Here is a 26,940-nt window from a genome sequence, read left to right as displayed (position 1 = left end):
CCATGGGGAAATGTTACTGTGTCAGCTGATCCTCAGTAACTTCTTCCCCTGAGCTACGTAAGAACTAATGCAACCACTCCATCTTCAATGGTTTTTGATACACAAAGGCTTTTTCAAAGCCACTATACAAATTTGTAGAATTTCAAAGTAGCCTCAATAAATTCCAACAAGCAAAATCAGAATGTCTCTGTCTTCTTTCCCTTATTGACTGTAATTTTTTTTCTTAGAAGATATCAATGTTAACGTTAAATATATTTATGCAGATTTAAGGATACTTTTCTCCTTCTGTTACAGGTTTGTAACAAATCATCTAGGCATTCTTTGTGCAGTTACTCAGTTTTCCCTCACACAGTTTACTCAGTTTCCTTGGATTCACCGAAAATATTTAAGTATGTGCTTAAATCTCACTGAAGTCAGTTAAGCTGGACTCAAGCAAATGCTTAAATGTTTTGCAGGATCCAGCCTGACGCGGATCACCTCCACCAGTACCAGACTCCTCCATCTGGAAAGAAAGTTAGTTCCAGAAAACCCATGAGAGCAGACACCATTATACATCTTTTAACCCCCAGGATATGTAAAAGCAAAGACTGGCCACCACTGAAAATTCAGCCCAACCCCTTCCAGGCCAGAATAAGCTCAGCCCAGGCAATCCCAAAGACTGAAACTGCTTCCAAATCTGGATGTCTAGTCAGCAGTTTGTCAGCCTAATGCAATGCCCCTGCACCTTCAGGCTATCCAACAGATTTTTACTACTACTGTATTAGTTGCAATCTGTTTTCCAAAGAACCCCGAAAGCTGAGCTCATGGAGCATTTATTGCACAGCCACGTGAGAGGCCACTGTAGCAGAATCATTATTAATGCACTGCTGAAAACACTGTCAATTGCCAGCAGCCTCTTCAGAGATTAACCTTTTATTTCATGCCAGAAGTAATAAAATGGGTATTTTTGACCCCTCTTCTGGGAGAGTGAGAAAAAGAGAAAGTGAAGGAAAAAGCCAAATCAAAACAAAAACTGACGATGGTTTGTTCCACAGCACGTTGAACAAACAGCACAGAATTTTTGGTTGGTTTTTTCCTGCCTCACGCAGTAACATACGGAACTTCACAAAATAAAATTACTCGGTGTGTGGGAGGGCAGAGGAGGGGAGCAGATTGTGACTTTTTAAAGAAGAACAAGGACAGCAGCTTTTTTGTGCGTGCGTGTGTGTAGCTCGTAGTCTGTTACTGTTGCTTGCCTTGTTTCGCAGTAGCAATACAATCATTCCAAGGGAAAGAAAACAGTGGATCCGAGAGACCAGTCCACATACTGCAACAGCAGCCTTCCTTTACTGCCCTCCCGCTTTCTATCCCTTCCCATTACCATGTTTATAAAGGAATAAACGTTCAACAGCACACTCCAGAAAGATGAGGTGTAATACGCACATGCGCTATTTTTATCAGAAAAGTTGGGAACCACTGAGTTTGCTGAGTGCAAACCAAACATTGCAGGGGACACAAGGTTTGCTACACCAGTCTAATTAAGCTGGCTGAAGTCACAAATGTAATTTATCCAAACATGGTAACGTTCCCAGTGATGCTGAATTAAATCTATGAGGGTTATTTAATCTCTTTTACCTCATTTTTCTTTCCATCTGTTTACTTCCCCATATATTTTCAGTACTCAGGGTCATTAAATCAAACCACAGATTACTCTTTCTGTAAGTATACCCTGTTCCTGCTGTCGCAGTATCTAAGCTCTACTCAAGCTTATCGATTATGTCAGATTATCCGTCATTCCCATAACTCGGCCTTCTGCACCTGTATCCTACATTCCCTAGATAATGCCAACTGGCCTAGTAACATTTCAGCATTGCATTTGTTTTCCTTCTATTCATTTTCCAGACCTGGAGTGTTGGTAATTTTGTTTTGTCTTCATGCTATTTATTTCAAATATTTTCTGCTTTTCTTTTAAGGAAACGTTTCTTGCTGATTTCTCAGAGCTCTCTAATGTTTGTCACAGAAGTAGTGCTCCTATATAATTTTAATATTTGAATATTATTAAATATTATTATTTAAAATATTGGTTTATAAAAATGTATGTGAAAAAGTTATTCGGAAAGGGAACACCTAATTTACTTTCAAAACAAAACCAAACACTGCAAACTATTGATTGTAAGAGGGAGCATGGAGCCAGAGAGCACCATATGGCATTTGAAATAAATTGGATATTGAGTATCATCTTGGTTTTGGCAGGCAAACAGTCAGTTATTTGAATTAACTAATAATAGACAATCTTGATATTGTGCAGAAAAAGAGGGATTATTAAACTGAAGTGATAATTCAATCTTTCAAAGAAATTCTATTTACACACAACAAAGTATCTATTCAGTGTTAGGCTATAGCATAATTTAACTTCCACAGAGCGGCAGTTCTGCAACTGTAAAGCCAAAGAACATTTTCAAAATGAAGCATTAATAGACAGTTCAAAACATGGAAATGTAGACTGTTGTCACATAAGTGCAGTGTCTTTCCAAAGGTCTTGCTCAAAGATGTAGCCCCTTTAACTTTTGCTGTTCTTACCCCTACTCTCCTTAACACCTAAACGTCTTGTTGCTGATAAAAATAAGAACCTAGAATTTTGTACTATTTAGTCTTTGGAATATAGAAGTCCCTGATAACCTTCCTTACATAAAACTCCTAGAAGAAAACCCTAAAATATCATTAGCATTGCATAAAACATGATTTTCCATTATGTATCTTCAGTGCAGTCCACAGCGAAACACTACTATCAACACTTTTCTTGTATTTCATGAATATCTAATGCCATTTCAAGCTGACGTTGTGTATAGTACCTTCATTAATTATCATTTTAAGGGATTTTCAGGTGTTCTCGTTAAGTTTGGAGATGGACTATTAAGCACAAAACTGCTTTCACAGAAAGGTGCAATAAGTAATTTAAAATTCATGCATCAAACTTATGAGTGTCAAAATACTATCCCAACTGCATGGATCCCCTTTTATCCCTTCCCTCCCTCATCAGTGTAACGTAATTACTGAAATTAAAAGCCTACCAGTCACATTAATAGGAACCACATCTGTCTGGACTGCCTGTGCTTGCTGTCGCATTTTCTCTTCTGGCGTTGGCAGTGGGAGTGACTTAGTCCAGTTGGTTTGGGTGTTGATATCTGATAACTCATTTGGAAGGGGAGTTTTAGGCCTCTTGATAGTAATAAGCTTTTCTTCTTCTGGGGAAGACACAGGACACTACAAACAGAAATACATGCAACAATGTAAGTTTACTACCAAAATCCAAAAAGGTTGGACTACGGTATTACTAAGGTATTGCCACTGCAGTCAGCATGATTGCTTGTGGAGCAAAATACACCCTCACCAATATCACACTTCGACCTACATTAAAAGTGATTTAAAAAAAACAACAAAACACAAACCCTCAACAAAACACCTGGACTGTATTTAAGACATCTGATCAGTCTAAGGAATATATACCAATGAGAAAGAAAAGAGTGGTCTTGAGCAGAGCAAAGCACAGTAACTAATCATGTTACACATTGACCTTGTCCCTGGAGTGATTAACCCCTCCCAGCGCCCTATCAGGAAGATAACATTTGAGCACTGCTTTGCTCTAGCTGTACTAGTTTGTAAGTATGTGTAAGGTCTCAGCAAAAACCCTGTTACGAAGAGACAGATTTTGGGAAAGCTCAGTAAAAGAACCAGCCAATGCTCTCTACAAAACCATCAGCCACGGATCAGTGAGGTAGCAAGAATAAATTTGCTTTGGCTTTGGAGGAACTCATGCCACAGTCAAGGCGTTTGTTTTGCCCATTTTTCAAGGATGAAGCAGTAGACAACATCAGTAGCCATAGAATAGCCATTTTAAAAGTCAGTCCTTATCAAAGTGGCAGATTTCACCTCCATGATGAATGTTTCACTTAAAAATAAAGAAAAAACAACCAAAGAATGAAACAAAAAACTTTCTGCACCAGAAAAAGAGGTTACAACAGCTTGTGCAAATTTGTCCACCAGACAAAGTTATAAGCCAAAAAAGCCATTTGCTTTCGGGGAGGAAATCTGTTTTCATTAGAAGGTCCCCCCATGCATGCCAGTAATGGCAGAGAAAGCCATAATGTATCTTTTTTACTGGTAAGACAGTACTAGTCCATGGCAAACCCTGAGGACAGGCAGGTTTAGGGCACACAAAAGACATCACTGGGGCTTCTAGCAGGCAGTCACAAGCTCCAGGCAAACCTGGGAGAAGCAGCCTTCGCTCCCCTCTGCTCCTGCCAGCAAGGCACTCTGGGGAATCCCAGAAGCAGGAGAGGAAGGAAGACCTGGAGAAAAACCAATCTCCACCTCCTCCTGCCCCCAGGTGAATCAAAAAAGAGAAAAAAAGCCATGGAAGAAGAGTTGTGTAGAGGCTGCAGCACTAGCAGAGATCTCTCTACAGCCTCCCAACTCCTCTGCTTCAGGGTGTTTGCTTGGGCCACCTGACACAGTGGACCTCCCTCTCTGCCACCAGACCAGAGTTAGAGAGTCACACCCCCCCGCCCCTTCTTTATTCCTCTCTCCCAGGCTACCGCCCAAAATAGGGCTGTCAGAACTGATCACTGCCTCTCCCAGTAGCTACTCCCTCACTGCTGTACACAGGCATGGAAAGTAACATCACAGCTATTTAAAACAGATGGAATTTTTTAAATTATTATGGGTTTTCAGTCTAAGTAATCTGTTTTCTCTTGAAGCTGAGTGCTATACAAAAGACATGCCCAGACACTCTGCCACAACCACTGTTTATCATTTCTGATTTTAATTTTCCTCCTGTTACCATGAGGAGTTTCCACTGTTTGTAAATAAATAACCATTTATTTATTCTATTGTGCTTCAACTCTACATCCTTTAGGACAGAGCCCAACATTTTATTTAATTAAAAAAAAAAAAAAGCAACTTCCAGGTAAAAAGTAAAACAACAGAAAAGGAAAATCTCTTCAGGTAACAATTAAAAAAATCAGGCAATGAAATTCTTACTAATAACATCCTGTGGTTTGGAACCACACTTGGAAACATGGGAGCTTTTCTTCAAGGAAATAATCCATTTCTGTCTTACATTTCCCTACCAGGGAGGCTGTGGATGGGGTAGATGCTGCTTTGCAGGGAAGGGTTCAGGCCTGTGAAAGCCTCAGCAATTCTTTCAATACAAACTTCTTAGAGGACACCAGTATTTCTTCAGGTATGCATTGTTTTTAAAAAGCTCTAAAATTATTTCTATAAAAATTGTACTGGGTTTGCCTGGCAAAGTTTTGGTAGTGGGGGGCTATGGAGGTGGATTCTGTGAGAAGCTGCCAGAAGCTTCCCCTATGTCTAACAGAGCCAATGCCAGCCGGCTCAAGACTGCTGCTCGAGTCCAAGCCCATCAGCAATGGTGTTAGTGCCTCTGGGATAACATATTAAAGAAGGGGAACAAAAACCTGCACAACCGCAGCCGGAGAGAGGAGTGAGAATATGTGAGAGGAACAACCCTGCAGCCATCAGGGTCAGTGAAGGAGGGGGAGGAGGGGCTCCAGGCACTGGAGCAGCCCGTGGTGAGGCAGGCTGTCCCCCTGCAGCCCATGGAGGTTAACAGTGGAGCGGATATCCACCTGCAACCCACGGAGACGCCATGCTGGAGCAGGTGGATGCCCAAAGGAGGCTGTGACCCTGTGGGAAGCCCATCCTGGAGCAGGCTCCTGGCAGGACCTGTGGCCCTATGGAGAGAGGAGCCCAGGCTGGAGCAGGTTTGCTGGCAGGACTTGTGACCCCATGGAGACCCACATTGGAGCAGTCTGTTCATGAAGGAATGCACCCCATGGAAGGGACCCACACTGGAGCAGTTCATGTACAACAGTAGCCGTGGGAAAGACCCATATTGGAGAAGCTCAAGGAGGACTGGCTCCTGTGGGAGGGACCCCACACTGGAGCGGGGAAGAGTGTGAGGAGTAAGGAGTGGCAGAGACAACGTGTGATGAACTGATCACAACCCCCATTCCCCATCCCCCCGCACCACTTGGCGGGGAGGAGGTAGAGAAATTGGGAGTGAAATTAAGCCCAGGGAGAAGGGAGGGGTGGGGAAGGTGTTGTAAGATTTAGTTTTTATTTCTCTTTATCCTACTCTGATTTGATAACACGTTTAATTTTTCCCCAAGTTGAGTCTGTTTTGCCATGACATTAATTGGTGAGTGCTCTCCCTATCCTTATCTCAACCCAGGAGCCTTTCATTACATTTTCTCTCCCTGTCCATATGAGGAGGGGGAGTGATAGAGCAGCTTTAGTGGACACCTGGTGTCTAGCCAGGGTCAACCCACAATAAAAATATAATGTGAATGCTTATCTTTTTATGTGTGTGTGCACATACACTGTTTATACACATATACAGTGCAGGCACACATAGAGATATATATATATATATATATGCACCTACACACAAACACTTCCCTACCTTAAATCACTCAAATTTATAAAAGCCTTCGTTAACTTAAGCAATCTGGGAAAGAAATGCCATTGCAGAGGGGAAAGCTGCCTCTAGGCCATGCCTTCCCCCAGTAAGGTTTAAAAACAGCTGAGAGAGAGAAAGGATTTGTAAGGGACATGGCACAGGGGTGCTAGCACAGTGCCATGGCAGGCACCTGTGTGTGCATGTAGAGGAGCAACAAGGGGTTGAGGCAGAGAAATACCATTTCCCCCCTCTACAATGAGCTTTTCTCTGCCAAATTCAGGGCACCAAGGATGACACTTCAAGCCTGATTTTGCAGTTTATGTGAGGTGAGGATGAGCTCCAGTGACCTTCAGATACTCTGCTTGGTTGATACTGTCAGCATCAATATCTGTCACATTCAGACTGTAGTGTAGTGCTAGGTCTCAGCTGTCATACAGCAGTCACCAGGGGCTACTCCAATATGTCAAGTGACAGAGGTATTGGGTTACAAAGCCACCCTTCCTTTTCAAGGAAATTACACAAACCAAGCAGAACCCTTTTTCCATTGCAGTATATAAATAGATAGAAGACCTGAAGAACAGAAGCATCTACTGCAAGGGAATCCTAATTATAAAAAAAACCAAACCATATGGAGCAACAATCACAAGTTTTGCTAAATTAAAAGTTGAGAAAATTGGGGACAAATAGAGGAAGATGGACAGAAATTAATCAGCCCAGTGCACAAACAACAAACAAAAAGCAATTGAAAACTCAGTTGTGCAGGTGAGGTCAAAGCAGTGTGTCAGTGAAAATTATTTTCTGCCATAGGACAGTGGTGTGTACTCCTACAAAACAATTCAGTAGAAGAGTTGTGGGCAGTTTTGATTGTAAGAAGAAATGTTCACTCTTCATCTGCAGGTACTCTTTCCATGGTTCCTGGATGAGCATGACTGTGTCTACTTATATTCTTTCTTCCAAAGTGCTCACAATGATCGTGGTATATTTCCTTGGCTTTGTAATGTGAAGATACTTTTAGAGGGCAGGACAAAGCTGTATACAGCTTTATTGTACATAGAGGAAGACAGCAGCTCATCTTTGTTCACACAGAAATTATTTATCCGTAATCAGGATGAAAATAGTGATTTACATATTTTTAGTCAACATTCCCAGATTTACAATACAGAAGCTTGCCAGAAGGTGAATTGCTGCTCTGTAACAGGAATATCTTCTCAAGTAAGGTCTGTTACATCAGAAATAGAACTGGACTAGGCAGTACTTTGAGATTACGTATCTGCTTAGCAAGGCTGACCATAAACTCAACGTTCATAATAGAATAGAAAGCACCTGTCCCATTTTTAAAGCATCTCTGATTCATAACAACTTTACTGCTAGACTTAAATGAACAAATTTCTGTGCGACGGGATGTTAGATTCATCTCCTCAGGAAAATTTGTTGGAGTTCATCCTTTTTGATGGACATAGGAAGAGGGAAGGGTGGGATGTGAAAGCACAGCCTTGGACCTTGCAGTGTTTCCACGAACGTGCATTAGAGGGGGAAAAAGCATGAACTTTCAAATAGGAGCTGAAGTGAGAATCCTGGAAAGAAATGGCCTATAAATACACTATAGACAAGCTACATGGCTCAGTTATCCAGAGCCTTGTCGTTGCCTTGTTGACATACTGTCCCCCAGCCTACTTAGTTGCTGAGATACAACAAAAGGGTTTCACTATCTCAGCACATTCAGGCTATTTGAGAGGTCTCAGATGACAACTGAGTATATGCTGTGTATCTTATAAAATCATACAATCATAAAGGTTGGAAAAGACCTCTAAGATCATCAGGTCCAACCACCAACCCAACAATACTACGCCTCCTAAACCATACCCTGAAGTGCCATGTCTACATGTCTTTTAAATACCTCCAGTGATGGTGACTCTACCACCTCTCTGGGCAGCGTGTTCCAATGTCTGACCACTCTTTCAGTAAAGAAATTTTTCCTAATATCCAACCTAAACCTCCCCTGACACAACTTGAAGCTGTTTCCTCTTGTTCTATCTCTAGGGACTTGGGAGAAGAGACCAACACCCACTTCACTACAACCTCCTTTCAGGTAGTTGTAGAGAGTGATAAGGTCTCCCCTCAGCCCCCTCTTCTCCAGGCTAAACACACCAGTTCCCTCAACCTCTCTTCACAAGACCTGCTCTCCAGACCCTTCACCAGCTTCACTGCCCTCTCTGGACACACTCCAGCACCTCAATGTCTCTCTTTTAGTGAGGGGTCCGAAACTGAACACAGTATTCAAGGTGCAGCCTCACCAGTGCCGAGTACAGGGGCACGATCACTGCCCTACTCCTGCTGGCCACACTATTCCTGACACAAGCCAGGATGCTGTTTGCCTTGGCCACCTGGGCACACTGCTGGCTCATGTTCAGCCAGCTGTCTTGCAGCACACTCTGCCTAAATACCCTGTTTATTCTTCATCTTTTTATACTCCAGTGGTTTATACTACACTGTTTAAAAAAATATGGGACCTCCAGAAGGAAAATTCAAGCCATACAAATTTTAACTTTCAGCAAAGGAACTTCAACCTTCTAGTCATGTCTTTTACCTCACTGCCTACTGCAATCATTTCTAAAATTGTACTTTCTCAGAGAAACAAAATTGGGGGGAGGTATAAATCAGCATTGCAGACAGGAGCCATGCCAATTCAGCTGTCTATTACTCTTTGCCAACATCCTATTTCTTCTCCAGCCTTTTACTAGGTTTGATGGATTCACATGCCCTTTTACCCAATGCAAAGGGACCAAGACAAACAATAATAAGGAAAAAAAAGCCAACCCCCCCCCACCTTTAAAATCCTCTTTCTCACTCAATTGAGAATGTCACTTTATGTGCCTGCTTCAACCTGCAGGGTTTCACACTGTGTTATGGAACACTGCCACATTATAAATTTACATGAAATTACACTCAAATTAATCATGTCTTACTCTACTTGTTGTCCTCCAGACCAAGGTCCCCAGTCTAGCCCCCCAGATTTTCACAGAATATTCCCTTTTATTACTTCTACACAGACATCTTCAGTTGCACTAGCCTGCTTCAATATCCTACTGAATCCTTCACTTCTTAGCCTTCACTGCCTCAGTAGGGAAGGGATTTTTTTTTTTTTGTCAGCAGAAATTACTGACCATCAAGCAAGTTACCACCTTAACCAGCACTACAGAAATGTTCCTTTCTTCTTCCTCCACTCTGTTGCAATGGGATTAAAAATATAAGAAGAGCTGTACTGCATCAGCTCAGAGCTCTAAAAGCCTACCTAGTATCTGCCTTATGATAATGGCCAATCAATGATATACAGGTGAAATTAAATCAGAGGATGCCTACAGTAGATACCTTCCCCTAAATATTCTCTCAGCTTTGGATGAAGTCCTCCCCCCACAAGAATTTACCCAGTTGCTTTCTGAACCCACGTGAACTTCCAGCGTCCACAATTCTTGCAGCAATTGCACAGCATATGTGGTGAGTGAAGAATTACCCTCTTTTGCTTGTTCAAAGAGTTCTGTACTCGCTTCCTTATGCTTTGGGATTTTATGATTTGAAGTGCTGTTTCAACTCAGTGAATCGAGCAGTATTTTCAACAAAATGTGAAGCAGTATAAAATACACGTGCTGATTAGAAGTGTACCCCCATGCAATTGCAGCAGAGAGGCAGGGAGGCCAGCTGAGGGCACCACCACCTAGTAGTATCTCCAGTTCTGCCAGAGCCCAGGCCTCAGGGCTCTCAGGTGTTCCCACCTCCAAATTGGGGTGCCCAACTGCTTTAGCCCCTTCTTAACATCATGCAAGTCCCCTCAAGCCAATACAGTTAATGCATTTGTTTTCACTTAAGCTATTAAACAGTCTCTTGTAGATATTGAAGGAACAACTAACAGTTTGGCTGAGTACAGTGGCAAAACACATACATTTTTTCCTCATGAATAAGCAAAATCAATGTTTTTGCACCCGAAGCTTAACAGACTGTATCAAGACAAAGTTCATAGACCAAATGACAGGACCTGGGGAAAAATACCATGAGTTTTTTTGGCATACAAGCATTTTCATAGACAGAATAAAGGCACAATACAGTGCATGCCTGGGAGCAAGTACTGTTTATAGCTCACGTTCATCAGTTAAAAAAAATACGTTACTCCAAATTAGTAAAGTTTCTCCTTGGCTAATTAAAAACCAATGAAGCAGCCAATTAAATAAAACACAGCGTTCATTGGACGAGAGGTTTCAAAGGATGCAAATATTAATAGACAAAAAAGAATTAAATTTCAGTGAACCAAGTAAACAGAGGATACTGGACTGCAGACAAAAAGGAGGAATGAGGAAAAATAAAGGAAACAAACTTGGCATGGCATTCTTCTGTTGAGCGGCTGATTATTTTAAAAAAAAACAACCAGAAAACAGAAGTAGGCAACGACTGAAGGCTAAGAGCAGAATAAGATTGCATATATGCTAAATGCTACAAGTAACATCAAGCTGCAGATATGGCAGCTGGATGGTCCCACTCGTGGGCAAGGTACCTTGTCGCTCCAGGGAACCAAGTTACAGCAGGCGCTAATGCAAGACTGAGAGATGCAGTCTAACAGACTAGACTGTTGAGCAAGACAAAAAGAAACAAAGAGAATGAGTGATAAAAAGGGAAAGAAAAAAGGGAAAGAAAAAAACACACAGAAGATAAACACATTTAATATACACAAAGTATACATTTCAGAACATAAGGGGAACCAGAGTTTGAAAGTGACATCTCAATAAACCTTTGACACTGGGAAAACAGGGCAATGCCGAAGGACAGGAATAGCTCCTGAGTCACATCACCAACATGTAACATATGTAAGAGATGAGAAAGGAGGACACTGGTCACAGTACTGAGATGTAAAATCCAGATAAACCACTTTAATCTCCAACAAACTCAATTAGAATCAGTACTGCAGACGAGCTTGGCCTGTATGCTGTTAATGTAACTTGTAAGAATCAACACGAATAGTAAAAGGGTAGTTCCAAGAACAACCACTCAGAGACTTCAGCTTTCTGTGATTTCTAATTTTGTTTGCTTGTTTTTGAGTTGGGCTAACTTGCCTACTTCTCCGTAGCAGTTTTCCTTCAGAACAGCAAATGTTCTGCTTATCTTCGACTTTTTCTAAGACCCACGCTGAACCACATGCTTTGTGGTGTGAATGTTACCCTCTGGTGACAGACACTCACCTCCACAAAACCTAAGAATGTTTGTGGATTGAGGTCTCCTCTCACATCACCAGCACAGACAGACAAGCGGAATATCTGGCTCCATTTTTTAAAAAGCAGATTAGAAAGAGCAGGGAAAGATAGTTTCTTTTGTGAAATCATCATGCAGCAAAACATAGTTTTTCTGCAAGTTGGCAATTATGTCAACTTAGAAGCAAATTTCTGAATAGTAAATAGCTACTCATCCATCCATCATTATTCTGCTGTTCTCAAATTTCAACTATTAAGTACTGCATGTACAGAATTTAAATGTTGGCTTTTTTGCTTTGAACAGACAACAAAGCTAAAAAGCTTTCATCTGGTGGTGAGGAGTTCACGTTTTGAGTCACAGCATTTTGGTGACCCCAGTTCCACACTGTTACTGAAGAACTCCTTTGACAGCTGAAATATGACTTGCTCAAGGCATAACACTTATTAGAATTACTTGGCATTTTACCAGCGGGATTATAATTTAAGTTCTGAGATCTGTTGTGGTAAATGTTCATCTAAAAAAGGAGTAAAATTTTAGGCCTTTACAAAAAAGCCAATTAAAAAAAGATACTGGTCAAAGGACACCACTAAACACTTAGTTGTACAGTATGAAGAGAGAACCATGCTAGGATTAACTTCTTTCTGAGCTGCAAATAAGAGCGGCAGAGTTAAGGTTAAGGTTCTGAGATAATCATAACATCCAAGATTGTCAATATGGCAACTATCTTTCTCCACAACTCTGAATCATCCCTTCAGCTAAAAATATATAAAGGAAACTATTCCAATTTGAAATGGAAGTGCTATCCTATCCTTCAAGCATAATTAGTAGCATTATTTTTTTTCCGAATACACAAAAATTGTTAGTAACACATTGTTAACACTCCAGAAAAACCTTAACCAAGATAAGGATGACAGTTCTTAGTCTCTAAGAGGCCTCACCCATGCTTACATGCTGTCATTCAAATTGTTAAAAAAAAATTGTATTTATATTTTTTAAATGTTACATTAGTTTTACATGTGCAGATGGTCATATGCTGCACAGCATTGGCTAAGACAAGTTGATAACATATATATATATGCATATATATGAAGTACATTAATAGCAACAAACAATATGTTAATACTTTCCCCAATGGAAATCATAATGCCACTGATTTCAGTAAGGTTTTGCAAATTATCATTATAACACATTCCACAGTATGAATGCGCTTTACATTCTCTGCTCACTGCCAGTACATACCACACACAGCTAAACAAGATGCTCTAACATTCCCTGCCAATACACAGATAAAATGCAATCACCACCTGGATGAGAGAGACTGTACATATTCCATGACACATTTTGTTATGTGATTAAAAACCATGGAGGATAGAACTGTACCCTTTGAAGTGAGTTCTCAGGATGTGCACACTTTGTATAGAGTCAGAGTTATTTGGTCCGTGCTACAGAGGTACATATGGTTTAGTAACGATTCAAAGAAATTAAACTGCGTTACCACTCTCTGAGCAACAGTTTGTGGCAAAGTATTCTAGATTCATCTACCTTGAAAATCCCAGGAGCTCCAGCATTTCAGGTTTGGACAGGCAGGCTTCAGTGCATCTTGCTGTCCACCCCAGCAATAATGTCCTTTCCCCCAGCACCAAAGTTAGCTTCTCTTTCAGAGTCCACAGGCACAACAGGGTAAGGTAACTGAAGTGTACATAAATTGACATGTATGTAACAACGTCTATTTATGTATAGGTTCTCATCCTGCTGGGGGACTTAAACCACCCTGACATCAGCTGGAAAAGTAGCACGGCAAGCTGTAGGCAATCCAGGACACTCCTGGAATGCCCTGAGGATAGCTTCTTAAGCCAGGTAATAGACAGCCCTACCAGAGGGGATGTGATACTGGACCTGATGGCCACCAACACAAGTGGGCTGACTGGTGACATCAAGACTGGAGCCTAGGCCGCAGATATCACACACTGGTGGAGTTCTCAGTCCTGAGGGATGTGGGTCAGGCAGAAAGTAAAGTCAGGACCCTGAATTTTACAAAAGCAAACTTTCCACTGTTCAAGGAGTTAGTCAGTAAGATGCCCTGGGAAACTGCCCTCAGGGACAAGGAGCAGAACAGAGCTGGCAGATCTTTAAGGATGCTGTCCATAGAGCAGAAGAGCTCTCCATACCCAGATGTAAGAGATCAGGAAAGGAAGACAAGAGACCAGCATGGCTGAATTGAGACCTGCTGTTCAAACTGAAGGGCAAGAAGGAATTGCACAGGCAGTGGAAGCAGGGACAGGTATCCTGGCAAGACCGTGGGGATGCTGCCCGGTTGTGTAGGGCTGGGGTCAGAAAGGCCAAGGCACGGCTGGAGCTGAACTTGGCAAGAGACACAAATAATAAGAAGGGCTTCTACAGGTATGTCAGCCAGAAAAGGAAGGCCAAAGAAAGTGTACCCCTCCAATGAGCAAGACTGGGAGACTGGTAACAATGACAATGAGACGGCCAAGGCACTCAACTTTTTTGCCTCAGTCTTCACTGGCAACTTCTCCTCGTACACCTCTCGAGTGAATAAACAAAATGAGGACTGGAGGAGCAAAATCCCTCCCACTGCAAGAGAAGACCAGGTTCATGACTACCTAAAGAACCTGAACATACCCAAGTCTATGGGACCTAATGAGATATATCCCAGAGTCCCGAAGGAACTGGCTGACATAGTGGCCAAGCCACTCTCCATGATATTTGAAAAGTCATGGCAGTCAGGTGATATCCTTGGGGACTGGAAAAAGGGAAACATTACACCCATTTTTAAAAAGCATATAAAGGAGGACCCTGGGAACTACCGACCTGTCAGCCTCACCTCTGTGCCTCGGAAGATCATGGATCAGAACCTCCTAGAAGCTATGCTAAGGCACAAGGAGGGCAGGGAGGTGGTTCAAGACAGCCAGCATGGCTTCACCAAGGGCAAGTCCTGCCTGACCAACTCAGTGGCCTTCTGTGATGGAGTGACTACATCAGTGGACAAGGGAAGAGCTACAGATGTCATCTATCTGGACTGGTAGCTCTCTACAACTACCTGAAAAGAGGTTATAGTGAGATGGGTGTTGGTCTCTTCACCCAAGTTACTAGCGATAGACTAAGAACAAATAGCCTCAAGTTGCACCAGGGGAGGTTTATATTGGGTATTAGGAAAAATTCCTTCACTGAAAGAATAGTCAGGCATTGGAACAGGCTGCCCAGAGAGGTGGTGGAGTCACCATCACTGGAGGTGTTAAAAAAATTTGTAGACATGGCACTTGAGGGTATGGTTTAGGAGACATGGTAGCATTGGGTTGACAGTTGATCCTAAAGGTCTTTTCCAACCTTGATGAATCTATGATTCTGTAAGGCCTCTGACACAGTCCCCCACAATATCTTTCTCTCTAAATTGGAGAGATATGGATTTGATGGATGGACTGTTCGGTGGGTGAGGAATTGGTTGGATTGTGGCATCCAGAGGGTAGTGGTCAACAGCTCAATGCCCAGATGGAGACTGATGACAAGTGGAGTCCCTCAAGTGTCCATATTGGAACCAGTACTTAGTATCTTCATGAATGACACAGTTGGATTGAGTGCGCCTTCAGCAAGTTTGCAGAGACTACACCAAGCTGAGTAGCATGGTTGACACACCTGAGGGACAGGATGTCATCCAGAGGGACAAGGACAAGCTCAATAAGTGGGCCTGTATGAACATCATAAGGCTGAACAAGGCCAAGTGCAAGGTTCTCCACCTGGGTTGGAGTAACCCCCAGTATCAATACAAGCTAGGGGATGAAGGAGTTGAGAACAGCCCTGCGGAGAAGGACTTGGAGGTAATGGTGGATGAAAAGCTGGACATGAGCCAACAATGTGCACCTGCAGCCCAGGTGGTCAACTGTATCCTGGCTGCATCAAAAGACGCATGGCCAGTAGGTCAATGGAGGTGATTCTGCCCCTCTACTCCGTGCTTGTTGGATCCCACCTGGAGAGCTGCGCCCAGCCTTGGAGCCCTCAGGACAGGAGAGACATGGACCTGTTGGAGCAGGCCCAGAGGAGGGCCACAAAAATGATCCGAGGGCTGGAGCACCTCTCCTATGAGGACAGGCTGAGAGAGTTGGGGTTGTTCAGCCTGGAGAAGAGAAGGCTGCGGGAAGACCTTATTGCAGCCTTTCAGGACTTACAGGGGGACTATAAGAAAGATGGGGAGAGACTTTTTAGCAGGGCTTGTTGTGATAAGACAAGGGATAATGGTTTTAAACTAAAGGAGGATAGATCTAGTCTAGATCTAAGGAAGAGGTGTTGTACGATGAGGGTGGTGAGGCACAAGAACAGGTTGCCCAGAGAAGTGGCAGCTGCCCCATCCCTGGAAACATTCCAGGTCAGGTTGGACGGGGCTCTGAGCAACCTGATCTAGCTGAAGATGTCCCTGCTCACTGCAGGGGGGTTGGACTAGATGGCCTTTAAAGGTCCCTTCCAACCCAAACTATTCTATGATTCTATGACAACTTTTTTAGGATTTCCGCTCAACTCTCCCTTCTCTTTCTCTCTTTATATGTTTGACTCATTTCTAGATTCTAAGCTAAGCATACGTGGAGCTGAGGTGTGGGCATATAAACATGGAAACCACAAACTAAACTAAAAAGAAAGCTGGTAACCCAACTTAGTGGGCAATCTTTCATTCTTCTGGATGCCTTTACTCAAACAGTTGTAATGCATTAGGACAATGCCTCTACCTAATATAACTGCATAACTGCCTGTATTAGCAATTCAAAGTGTGCACAGGTTGCTGTTACAATGCAGTACAGTGACGGCTGGTTAATAGCTCTTCCTGCTGCTTGAATGTAAACAACCGATTCAAAACAGCTACCCTTGCTGGGGTCTTCCCCCCAGAACATTATCAAACTCCTTCTGGCTTTCATACCTTTATTTTGCCAGTGGGAACTTCATATAAAAGCACAGGTAGAACTGGGATTTTTAAGAGACTATGGGATTGAGGTACCCAATATCACTGTAATTCAAAGGAATAAGCATCTTTGTGATATTATAAAAACACTACCTTATTTGAACAATGTTTTGGCAGGCAATTATACTGCACCAGGTATCTATTCTTTCCAGCACTTTGCCTCCACACCATTACCTTTTGTTCAATTTCTTCATAATCATCCTGGTAACTTCCAGAGATTGCACTGGAGGACGAGGAGAAGGTGGGGCCCTGAGAGTAATACTGCGAGCTCCGGTAGCCATCCCGCCGCAGCTTGTCACACTCTGCCGAAAGACAGAGAAAGAGGAGATTAACACATGACAAGAGCCATTAGTGTTTATACTTTGTGTACAGTGAACTTAGAAGCACACAGTATTTTCCTGAAACTGTTTACCCCACATTAGCATTGTCTGTCCCAAGTAACAGAACCCAAAGGTGCATTTTTTATATTTGTATCTATATTTACCCCTCCCTCACATGTAGTATATACATATGCCCACACACAGCAAATATACACATGGCTTTTATTTAAGCCAGAGATGGCAAGAGCTTTGGAGAGAAGTTGGGGGTTTATTTATTTATTTATTTATTTGAGGCCTGGCTCAGCATCTTGACAGATGGCAGCATCTTGCAGGATAGGAGATAGAAGCATGTGAGTAACACCGGGGGTCTCATTTGCTAGGCCAGTAGACATCCATTATGTGCCTTACACTTGAAATGATGATGTTGCTCACTGCTCAAGCACCATCTGCTAAACAACTTTGGCACTGACCACTCGTCTTGTCTTCCTGCCCACGGAAGGGACCATTTACTGTGATTTTGGAGAGAGGATAGCAAGCCACCGGGATCTCAAAATCTCATGTCTCTGCAGAGCATGTGTAGTTTAACACTGAAGAGTTTTCAAAGTTCAGGAAGAATTCAGAACAAACATGCATCCCCACTCAAAATGGCCAAAATCCCAGTCAGCATCTTAACCCCCTTACCCAAGATTTCCACAATCATCTTCCCGCCTCCTAATTGATATTCAGTGTGATTGTGCTACAGAATAACAGACGCCAGAGCATAAGGAAAAATTAAATGTTCAAGATGCGGCAACCAAACTCATCAGCCCAGTCAAACTCTTAGCTTTACATTTCCAAAGACAGACATCTGAATCTGTTGAAAGATGAGGAAAGCAAAAAGAAAATTATTGGGTACATTTCTGTCTATGGAAATGAAATTTCTGCACAATACGCAGGCATTATCATGACACAAAGTGCTTTTATCAGACACGCTGGAGAAAGACTTTCTGTGATTGTATCATCTGTCTCCTTATCTTGATCTTTTTAACAACCCCAAAATGGAAAACATGCAATGTTTGTATTGAGGGCAACATTTTAGAGAGGCTTTTGCCTGGCAAATGATTAAGTGGACTTACAACTTGCAACTCCAGCATACATTTCCTGTTATACTCAGGATGCTTCTGACACTGAGGTCTGGAGGACTCTGTGCTGGGCCACTGACCTAGTACAACCACAGTTTTATAAGGATTTAATCAGTGCAGACTCCCCTGTATCTGCACATGCACATCGAGAAGGCAAGCTTACAGTTTGACAACTAGCCATCTCCATTAGAGCCAGACATACGTCCTGGCCTATCATGTGTTTCCATATGGGGTCGAAAAGGGCAGTATGGCATCAACCTGACACTTTTCTCTCAGTTCAAGGAGCAAGAGCAGTGGTGGTGGGTTTTGAGATCCAGATCAATTGCTGCATCTCAGGAACAGAGGGTTGGTAACCCTGTTTACCTCTTTCACAGGTGTGAGCATGCCAACACTGCATGCATCTGGCAAACAGCTGCTGTACTTCAGGAGGGGGGTGAAAAATGACTGCCAGCAACCACAGCAAAACAAATTCCTCCACCGCCCTTCCAGAACTGGCACCAGATCCAGCACATAACATTCATAAACGTGAGCACCCTGATGGGCTGTTTCTCAGTTTGAGCTGCAAAGCAACAGGGATGAGCGGGCTGCAGCAGAACAAGACAGTCCAAAGACTTGCATCAACTTGTAGCGTGCGTTAACACACTAAGCTGTCAACTTAGACACTGCAAGTTTCATCTTCAGATCTGTTGCTAATCACCACAAACAAACATGAAGACAAACGAAGGGGTACGTAAGAATGAAGTTATTTTTCCTCCCATCCTTGGGATAAGGTCCAGGGTCCTGGATGGCCACTTCTATGGCTCTCCGACATCAGACATCACGCAACGTCCCAAGGGCAATGGGCTCTTATGGAGCGTGATATATGGACCCTCGATGTTAATTGTTTCACCTTTTTTATTCTCCTTATCCAAGGAGACGAAGATGAATGGTGTACTTCACGAAGCCCAGAAGAGCTCAAAAAATTTAGGGAAGTCAACACTGAAGCTCTGAAGTCCACCACAAGTTCAAGTGGACTGACAACAAAAAAACCGGGAATTTATCGAAGTCACAACCTCCATTTGTCCACAACACAAGATCCATGTAAGACCAGAAGCTAGTGCAGCAACATTGCTGAAGAAGCCAAGTGAATTCTACAAACCAACAGCTGAACCTCACCAACAAAAAGGTGATTTGTCCCCAAGAGCAGCTATTCTATTTATTTACTTACACAGTACGTTTTGCAGCACAGCAGGAAACACACACTGTGGACGGCACGTGAGGCCAACAAACCTCTGCCAAGGTTTTAGGCAGGTACCTTTTACTTCACGTTGCAGCAGCCCACAAATGCAACACAAGGGCAATCATTGCATCTAACTGAAGCTGCTGTCACTGCCAGACCAAGGGTGGCAACTGCGATTTAAAACTATTCTGGCTGGGGGCACCCTCCCCCATCTCATCACTATTGTTAAAGGTGCTTGGGGTCTTCTGTAACTGATCAGGTTTGTATTTTTCAGATAAATGTTAAAATATACCCAGGAAGAAGCTAGAAATACTTACTCTAGGGAAGACTCCAGACATGTTTCCTTTTTCCCAGAGGAGCAATACCATGTCCTGTTCCCACAATCCAAAACAGAGAGCAGCACTATACACTGAGTTAGTGAAAACATTCTTAGTTATACAAGTTATTTTGGCAACTGAAAGCTGACAAGGACATAGCCAGTTGCATTTATTAATAATCTTTGGTTTTACAAATGTGACAATACATTAGTGCTAGCTGAGCCAGGGACACACACACACTCTTGGTTGGACCCAGCAGCAGGGCTGCCATTACCCACATTATCCAATATACAAAAACATGCACAGCCTTTCCATATTTCAGCCTAAGAACTGCCAGGGCAAACCCCAGGAGACTCCACCAAGCAGGATACAAACACCCATTCCTGAGGATGTGCCTGCCAGTTCACATCCGCAGCAAATCTGCGCTGTGCAGAGCAGGCTCAAAGTCATAATCTTGCATGTATTTGATCTGAACTTGCAATAATATTATTGCCCCCCAGGTGAACCGGTTTTGTTTACACAAACACTGACCATTTGCCCAGGAAAGAGCCACTGCCTTGGCAGCTGCGATCGGTTGCTGCACTGGGTGGTGCCATGGCACAAAGGCTGGAACTACCTCCCCTTCATCCCCCAACTGCTTCTGGGGCTGAGCGTGCAGGGGTGCATCCCGTCACCTTCTGCTGCCCTGCAAGTGCTTTTCTGGCTAGGTAAAACCATAGATTAGTTTTTGCCCTTCTTCTTCTACACTAGTGATATGTTAAATTTAAAAATGTCCGCTGTACTACAAATATTACTTAAAATGACTGTAGTCAGATTATATTACAATATGATTTATCCCCACTTATCTGGTACAAGTTAAAGCCTTCCTAGAGAAGGAAATTTTGCCTGAGGTTGAGTTTTGCTGTTCACAGGGTAGTTTTAGTTAAGTATGAAGAAAGTGTGTGGGAAATGCAGTCAAAAACCTTTTAAAGGCCCCCTCCCCATCCTTTTCATGGTTCTCAGAACAGGGTAGATTCGATGTTCAGGAGACGCACAATGGAAGAAAACACGTTAAAGCTGTCAGAGCCCAATACCATTAAGTCTGAGTCCCTGCCATATACCCAACCACTTGTACGTCTGCTTGGCATTTCGTTACTGCAGGGTTTGCTAAATCCTGGTGTCAGGCAGAAGTGTGCTGGGGATGTGCTTCTCACCAACAGCAGGTAAATGCATCACCCTTCTCTGCTCTCCTCCCTCATGCTAAAGTAAGTGGTGGAACGTGGGGGTACCAGCGGCACCACACTGAGAGCGAGGGCTCAACTGAGCCGAGTGCAATTCTGCACCAGAGTTTTGAGCCACAAGCATCAAATTCAGCGCTGCTGTGAATAATGCAGCCTCTCCATGTAAAAACCTTATGGCCCCTGTGACAGGCAGTCAAGTCAGGCCAAATGTTTGAAAATACCTCCGAGGCCTCTCAGCCCAGATCTCCTCTTCGTTTTATATGAGGAACTTGCACATAACTGCAGTTGACCCTGAGCTGGTAACACACAGGAGCAAGTCTTGCATGCAGAGGCAATTTACTGCTTTTCCAACAACTTGAAACCATACTCCTACATGGTAATTTAAGCCACAAATCACCAGAGTGAACAGAAGGCACAGCACTGATACCTCAGTAACTCGTCTGACATGGTATTACTGTGGAAAACCAGGATTAATGTTTACCTTGTCTGCTTAGTCAGACCCACACACTGCACTGCTCCACGATGGAAGGAAGGCTGGGTTTCCTGCGAGGGGACTGGATACGTTGGCTCCTTCCCTCTCCTTTACCAGACTTTGGTAACATTTTATGCCTGACAAGCTTCCTACCACTAAAACTAGTCGCAGAATCCGGAAAGTTTATATGAAGAAAAACGCATTGCCCTGCCAGCAGCAGAACTGGTCAGAGGGAGATGGATTCATGGCTGTTTTCAGAAGTTTTCCGTAATTTTTTTTTTTTTTAATTGTAAAGGAAACGTGCAAGAGTGGGCATCATTTTTCATGGACTTTACAAAACTGTTATTTTCCTTGCCAGGGTCCAAGCACCTCGTATTGACCCAGCTGCAGTGAGAAAGGCTCTGGGTGCTGATTTTCAGGGCTGGACCCCATCTGAGCCTGGGGTGTGCCCCCAGCGTGCAGCCCCAACGGCAGCACAGAACCACAGCTTTCTGCCTCCAGCCTGGACCAGTACTCCATGCCTCAGGCCTGAACAAGCAGCCATCACTCACTAAATTAGCCCTAATGAGATTACTTGTACAAGTAAACACTGTTCACGTGAGCCTCTAAGCTCTGTAGTTTCTCTACATCCACACACACACTCAGACACATTCTCACAAGCATCTAATGAAGAGTTTAATATAAAAAATCCACTTGTTTGTGCTTCTAAGTATTTATTAGTAACTAGTAAAGATATTGTTGTGCTTAAGAATTAAATTAGCACAATATTCACAAGTATAAACGTAGGAACTTGGCATCAAGGTTATTCAGACATCTAAATAGCTCCGACTTGTTTGGAATAACCAGCCATTCCACTGGATGGGTCAAGCAATGACAGTCAAAAGGATAATGTCCCAGAATTTGCCTTGTCCCTGAGAACAGCATCTAGAACTTGAAACCAATCACTAAACCCCAAAGAGAAAATGCCTGCCAGACCAGGGGCAGCTTTCCAGAGGAGCAGAGGCGCTGCCCAAAGCCACCGAAACAGAAATTCCCCAGTGCAGAGGGAGCAAGGGGAAAGATGAGTACCTGCTTTGCTTCCCTTTGCACCACCCCGTTGTCTCCTTGTCAGCAAGAAGGGACAAGCGATGAGTTAACAGCTGCATCTGCAGGCTTGAAAAATTATCTCAGCTGAAGTCAGGATAAGTTCTTGGCAGAGCCTTTCATGTCGAAACTTGTATTTTGTAGAGTGGGATTTTTTCCTCCTTTTTTTTTTTAGTACTAGAGAGAGGCTATTAACTGCAAGAGTCAGCTAAACTGTCAACTACAGAAATATATCTGCTGACTAGTATAATAAAACACATTTATTCATTCACTGCACATATCACTGGAAAACTGCTCTACTCCCTGAGGTCAGAAATACATATATTTTTTAAAAATCTTTAAACTTTGTAACCAACCCCTTTTTCTGTAAATACCCACAAACCACATTCCTCCCTAAGTCACAACTATAAACACTGTCTTACACGTAGCTTTTCAAAATTTCAGGTAAAACCAGACAGATTGTAGTGCAATATACATTTGTCTTTTCAAAGCAAACTTTTAAAAGTGACCTATTATGTTATAGGTCACACTGCACTTTAACAATCACAATATGGAATATATCACTGCTTTTTCCTTTAGAAAAACCTTCTGTTTCAAAGCTGAAAAATAACTGCGTATCATTTTAATTTACTTCATGCATATTTTGAATTGGTTCTTCCAGTTGAGCTGAGACAACTAAGACCTTGTGGGTTGGTGACAGACAGGCATGAGCATCAGAAGACCTGGATTCCCAACCCAGCATTGATGCATCTGAGGAAATGACTTTGGGTTAGATCCAGTCAAGAGCTTACATCTACAGACAGACACGACACAATGTAGATTTCATGTGTGTGCCTCCTAAACTCATAGTCCAAGCAGGTATCTACGCTTTGCCTGCAGCACGTATCTGGTGAGTCACCTCAGGATAAAGCCAACTAAGGAAGAACCTGCAGTGCCTTAACTCTAATCCACGCCACACCAGTAATGACTAATGCTGGGTCCAATGCTGCAGGCATCCCTCTCATGAGGGGCAGGAGAATGTAACAGGGATTTAAACATCTTTACTTCTGAGGACGATGTGCTTTTCATCCAACAGTTGCTTAAAATAAAGTTCTGCAAGATAAAGTATTGTTCATGTAGATACAAATTTAAATCCTTTAAGGATGAGGTGAGCACAGGCTGAACCTCCAACTTCCTTACAGTGTGCTCTGAACACCGGGCAAGAAGGTTGCCACCTGCAATGTAACAGCCAGAGTCATGCTTTGTTTGGGATGAGTTGTACTGGTGCAAACTGAGACACGCTCTGAGCACACCTACCAAACTGGGACCTCTTTGAAGGGCACAGCTGCCTCTCTGCCTGCTCACAGTGCTGTAGTAAGACGTGGATAAGACCAGGGTAACTTTGGACTATGCAGTTAACCAGGCAATTTCAGGGAGGTGACGCTTCAAGATAAAGAGCTGCTTGAGAACGATTATGCCTGGGACCATAGTTAAAGCAGACACCCTAGTTCAAAGGTCTCTCTGGTTAGCAAAGCTAACTAAAATTACTGCCTTTCACTCTGTGCCTCTTTACGAGTCCCTCATTTGTAAGCTGGGGATAAGAATGCACAGCTCACTCTGTGTGGATGAAACAGGCTGTATAAAAGCAGAGCTGTACAAATGCAGTCTTGTTTTTGACAAGTATCTCATGCTAAATATGATTTCAAGAAAAAGAAGCTCAATTTAATTCCAATGCAGCATCTATTTTTGTCACTGGATCTAAATATGAGGCAGACACCTTGCCTCTACTGCTTTATATTCCTCCCCAAAAATTCATTCAGCTTGGATCAAATCCCATTTCCCTTAAACGTATAAATCCCCATATCATCTGCAGAACTTGACTATCACAGGGAGTGCTTCTATATCAAAGCTTTAAAACATGCTGTAAAGCCACAGCGATGATGCACTTGTGTAGCAACTGAACTGTAACCAATGCTGACTGCAAAGCAAGTTCATGAACTTCAGCTGTGATATATTCAGTGCGCTGTTTTGTTCAGACTCCCATTTTAATGGGTCTGGAATTTCAACAGATGTAGCACTGTGGCAGCCCAGCTGAAAAAACTTCTGCTCAACAGCTCGATCTAGATGCTTTGGCTAAATACCATCCTTTGCCAATCCAGCTACCTTCCCTATTATTTCCCCACTCTTCCCACAAAACGCAATTTTACATCACTATTTCTAGATCTTTATTTTTATCAGTATATAGAGAAAAGCAAAAGACAAGCCTGGAGACAGTGAACACTGGTACCCAACCCACTTCCTCCACAAGCAAGCGCCATATGAAGTGGCAAGTTTTTAACCTATCAGCCAAACAATTGTTTACTGCAAGGCCTTCTTATCCCATGAGTAACATGAAAGGTCTATCAGCCTTTTTTGAGAGCGTTAGGCGTGTTCCCTCTCTTGAAAGAGCAGCCAAGCCCAGCCGCACAGGTAGCTTCTAATGACAAATGCTGTGTGGAGTTTCCCAGGAACAAAGACGTCTTGGGCTCCACAGGATGAAGGCAACCCCAACAGAGGGCTGTTGGACCCTGTGATGGAGAAGGCTCTTGAATGGATACTGCAGAGAAATCTTACTGAAAGCCACCAAATATATTTATGTCAGGTCTATGCCCTCCAATGTGCAAGTGCTCACTGTCTTCTTGGGAAGGGTGTCCTGACTTGGTAACTGGATGACCAGCTGGGAAGCCCACTCTTCCGGAGCGGCTTCTCCAAGCTGCTTCAGGGCTCAGCCATACAGATGCTTGTAGTAGCACAAGGATGGGGCATGAAAATGTAACATTAAAGTAAAGCAAGTGTGCAGTTAGACTTTTTTTCAAGGGTCCAAATCACATTAAAGTCTTTAAGAAGGTTCCCAACTAAAAGGAGCTCTGCAATGTGAGAATAGCTTTAATGGTATTTCTTTCTTTTCTTCAAGCTTTTTAAAAACAAATACATTTAATCCCACCCTTAATTCCCCAGGTAATCTGCATGATTTAGCCATACAGAAAACCCTTCTAATGGCACCAAAATGCAACAGCCATTACAAATTATCTGTTAACAAGCTGTCACTGGGGAGTGCTCAAAATAATTATCACCGTTTGTCTTGAGTTAATTTAAATTTCTGCAAGTGTGTTATACAACTACATTTAGTGCTGACAAGATGTCTTAAATTTAACAGTTTAGTTGCTTCCTTTTGCATGTTTGATGCTAGCATTAAAATAATTCTCCCCGTTTTTTCTCTAGCATTTTTATGGATATTTGTTATTTCTTAGACAACCGAACACAGCTAATATAAAAATATGAAGGGCATTTTTATTGTTTTTTTTCCTCCTAGGACACAATGTTAAACTTAAAGCTATCTAAAAAGCTGCAAACAAGCACATGTAACACCCTAATCCAAGAGAAGAAGGAGGAAGAAAAGCAAAAACGAAAACAACTAGAAGTCTGATATTCCTTGTGATGGAAGTTGCTTTACCTAGCACTGACACAACAACACCACAGACATTTCTTCTCTCCACTAAAGGCACAGATCTGAAATGGGGTGAAGCTCAATAATCTGTCAGCTAAATCTTCCCATTGATACTGACTTACATCATAAAACATTAAGAAAACACATTAAACTGGTTTAAGAAAAAAATAGTATAATTAGCATTATTTTGAAATAAATTTTCATCATCTTTTAACCCTTTCACTGGAATTGCTTTTGCTTATCATGTATATCATGCAATCAATCTTCATATAACCACCCTGTATGTTTTACGCTCAGTACTGCACCATATAACTAAACCTAAAAGTAGGGAACTTAAAAGCTTCAATTTTTCAGCACAGGAGCAGCTTTCAAACTCATGCAGTGCAGACTCCTGGTCCAATTCTGCTTAGTTTCATTTGAACACTCACTTTTTAAAATTCTTTATTAAAAAGGGCAGTTGGAGTATGGAACTTGGCCAAAACAATCAACATTGTACTGTGAATTAAGGAACAGTAAGAAGGGCAGGATACACGGGCAGAAACTCTGGTACTAACTTGACTACTGAAACTAGAATAATGAGAAATATGTTGATTTTTAAATTTTATTTTTTTATTTATTTTTATGTATTTATTTATTGTTATTATTTATTTATTTTACAGCTCCAGTGTCCTTCCGGAACATATGGTGTACCCCTAGCTTTTAATGGTCTTTTACTTCATTAAGGTTTCCAGTTGGTAGGGAGCTCACATCTTGACATCTCTCTGAACCTGAACCAGACCTATTGTTAATATGAAGTGGTTCCCCCCTATTTTGCAGCTCTTTAACGAAACATAAGATTATTTTAAGTCCGTAATCTTCTCAGCAGGATTATCGACTAGTAGGGCTGACCCTAATATTGCTCATCTGAACAGTGATCTGGCAGATGCACTGAGAAAACAAAGGCTAAACACATACCTGTCTGGAGGGTCTTGCAGCAAGACATAATAGAGGCTTTATGAGTAACTACTTAAATCCGGTTTTATTTGACAATGCTAACCAGATGTCTTCTGGAAAACAAATCA

At 42.5% G+C, this 26,940-nt stretch overlaps 1 protein-coding gene across 8 annotated transcripts in view; it reads right to left on the bottom strand.

The window, feature by feature from the left end:
- The window catches only part of NHSL1 (NHS like 1), a 185,989-nt gene that overhangs the window by 21,804 nt on the left and 137,245 nt on the right, over positions 1–26,940 (bottom strand). For all 8 annotated transcript variants that reach the window (XM_064447170.1, XM_064447171.1, XM_064447172.1 and 5 more), the window contains exons 3-4: positions 16,836–16,963; positions 3,051–3,243 (exon numbers count right to left, since the gene is read on the bottom strand). In XM_064447170.1, the coding sequence (XP_064303240.1) occupies positions 3,051–3,243; positions 16,836–16,963 (321 nt within the window). The remainder of the gene's footprint in view (positions 1–3,050; positions 3,244–16,835; positions 16,964–26,940) is intronic.

The sequence above is a fragment of the Phalacrocorax carbo genome, chromosome 3 (assembly GCF_963921805.1).
Source record: "Phalacrocorax carbo chromosome 3, bPhaCar2.1, whole genome shotgun sequence".
Lineage (NCBI taxonomy): Eukaryota > Metazoa > Chordata > Aves > Suliformes > Phalacrocoracidae > Phalacrocorax > Phalacrocorax carbo.
Note: the sequence above shows the minus strand (reverse complement) of the source record. Positions and strands in the feature narration are given on the sequence as shown.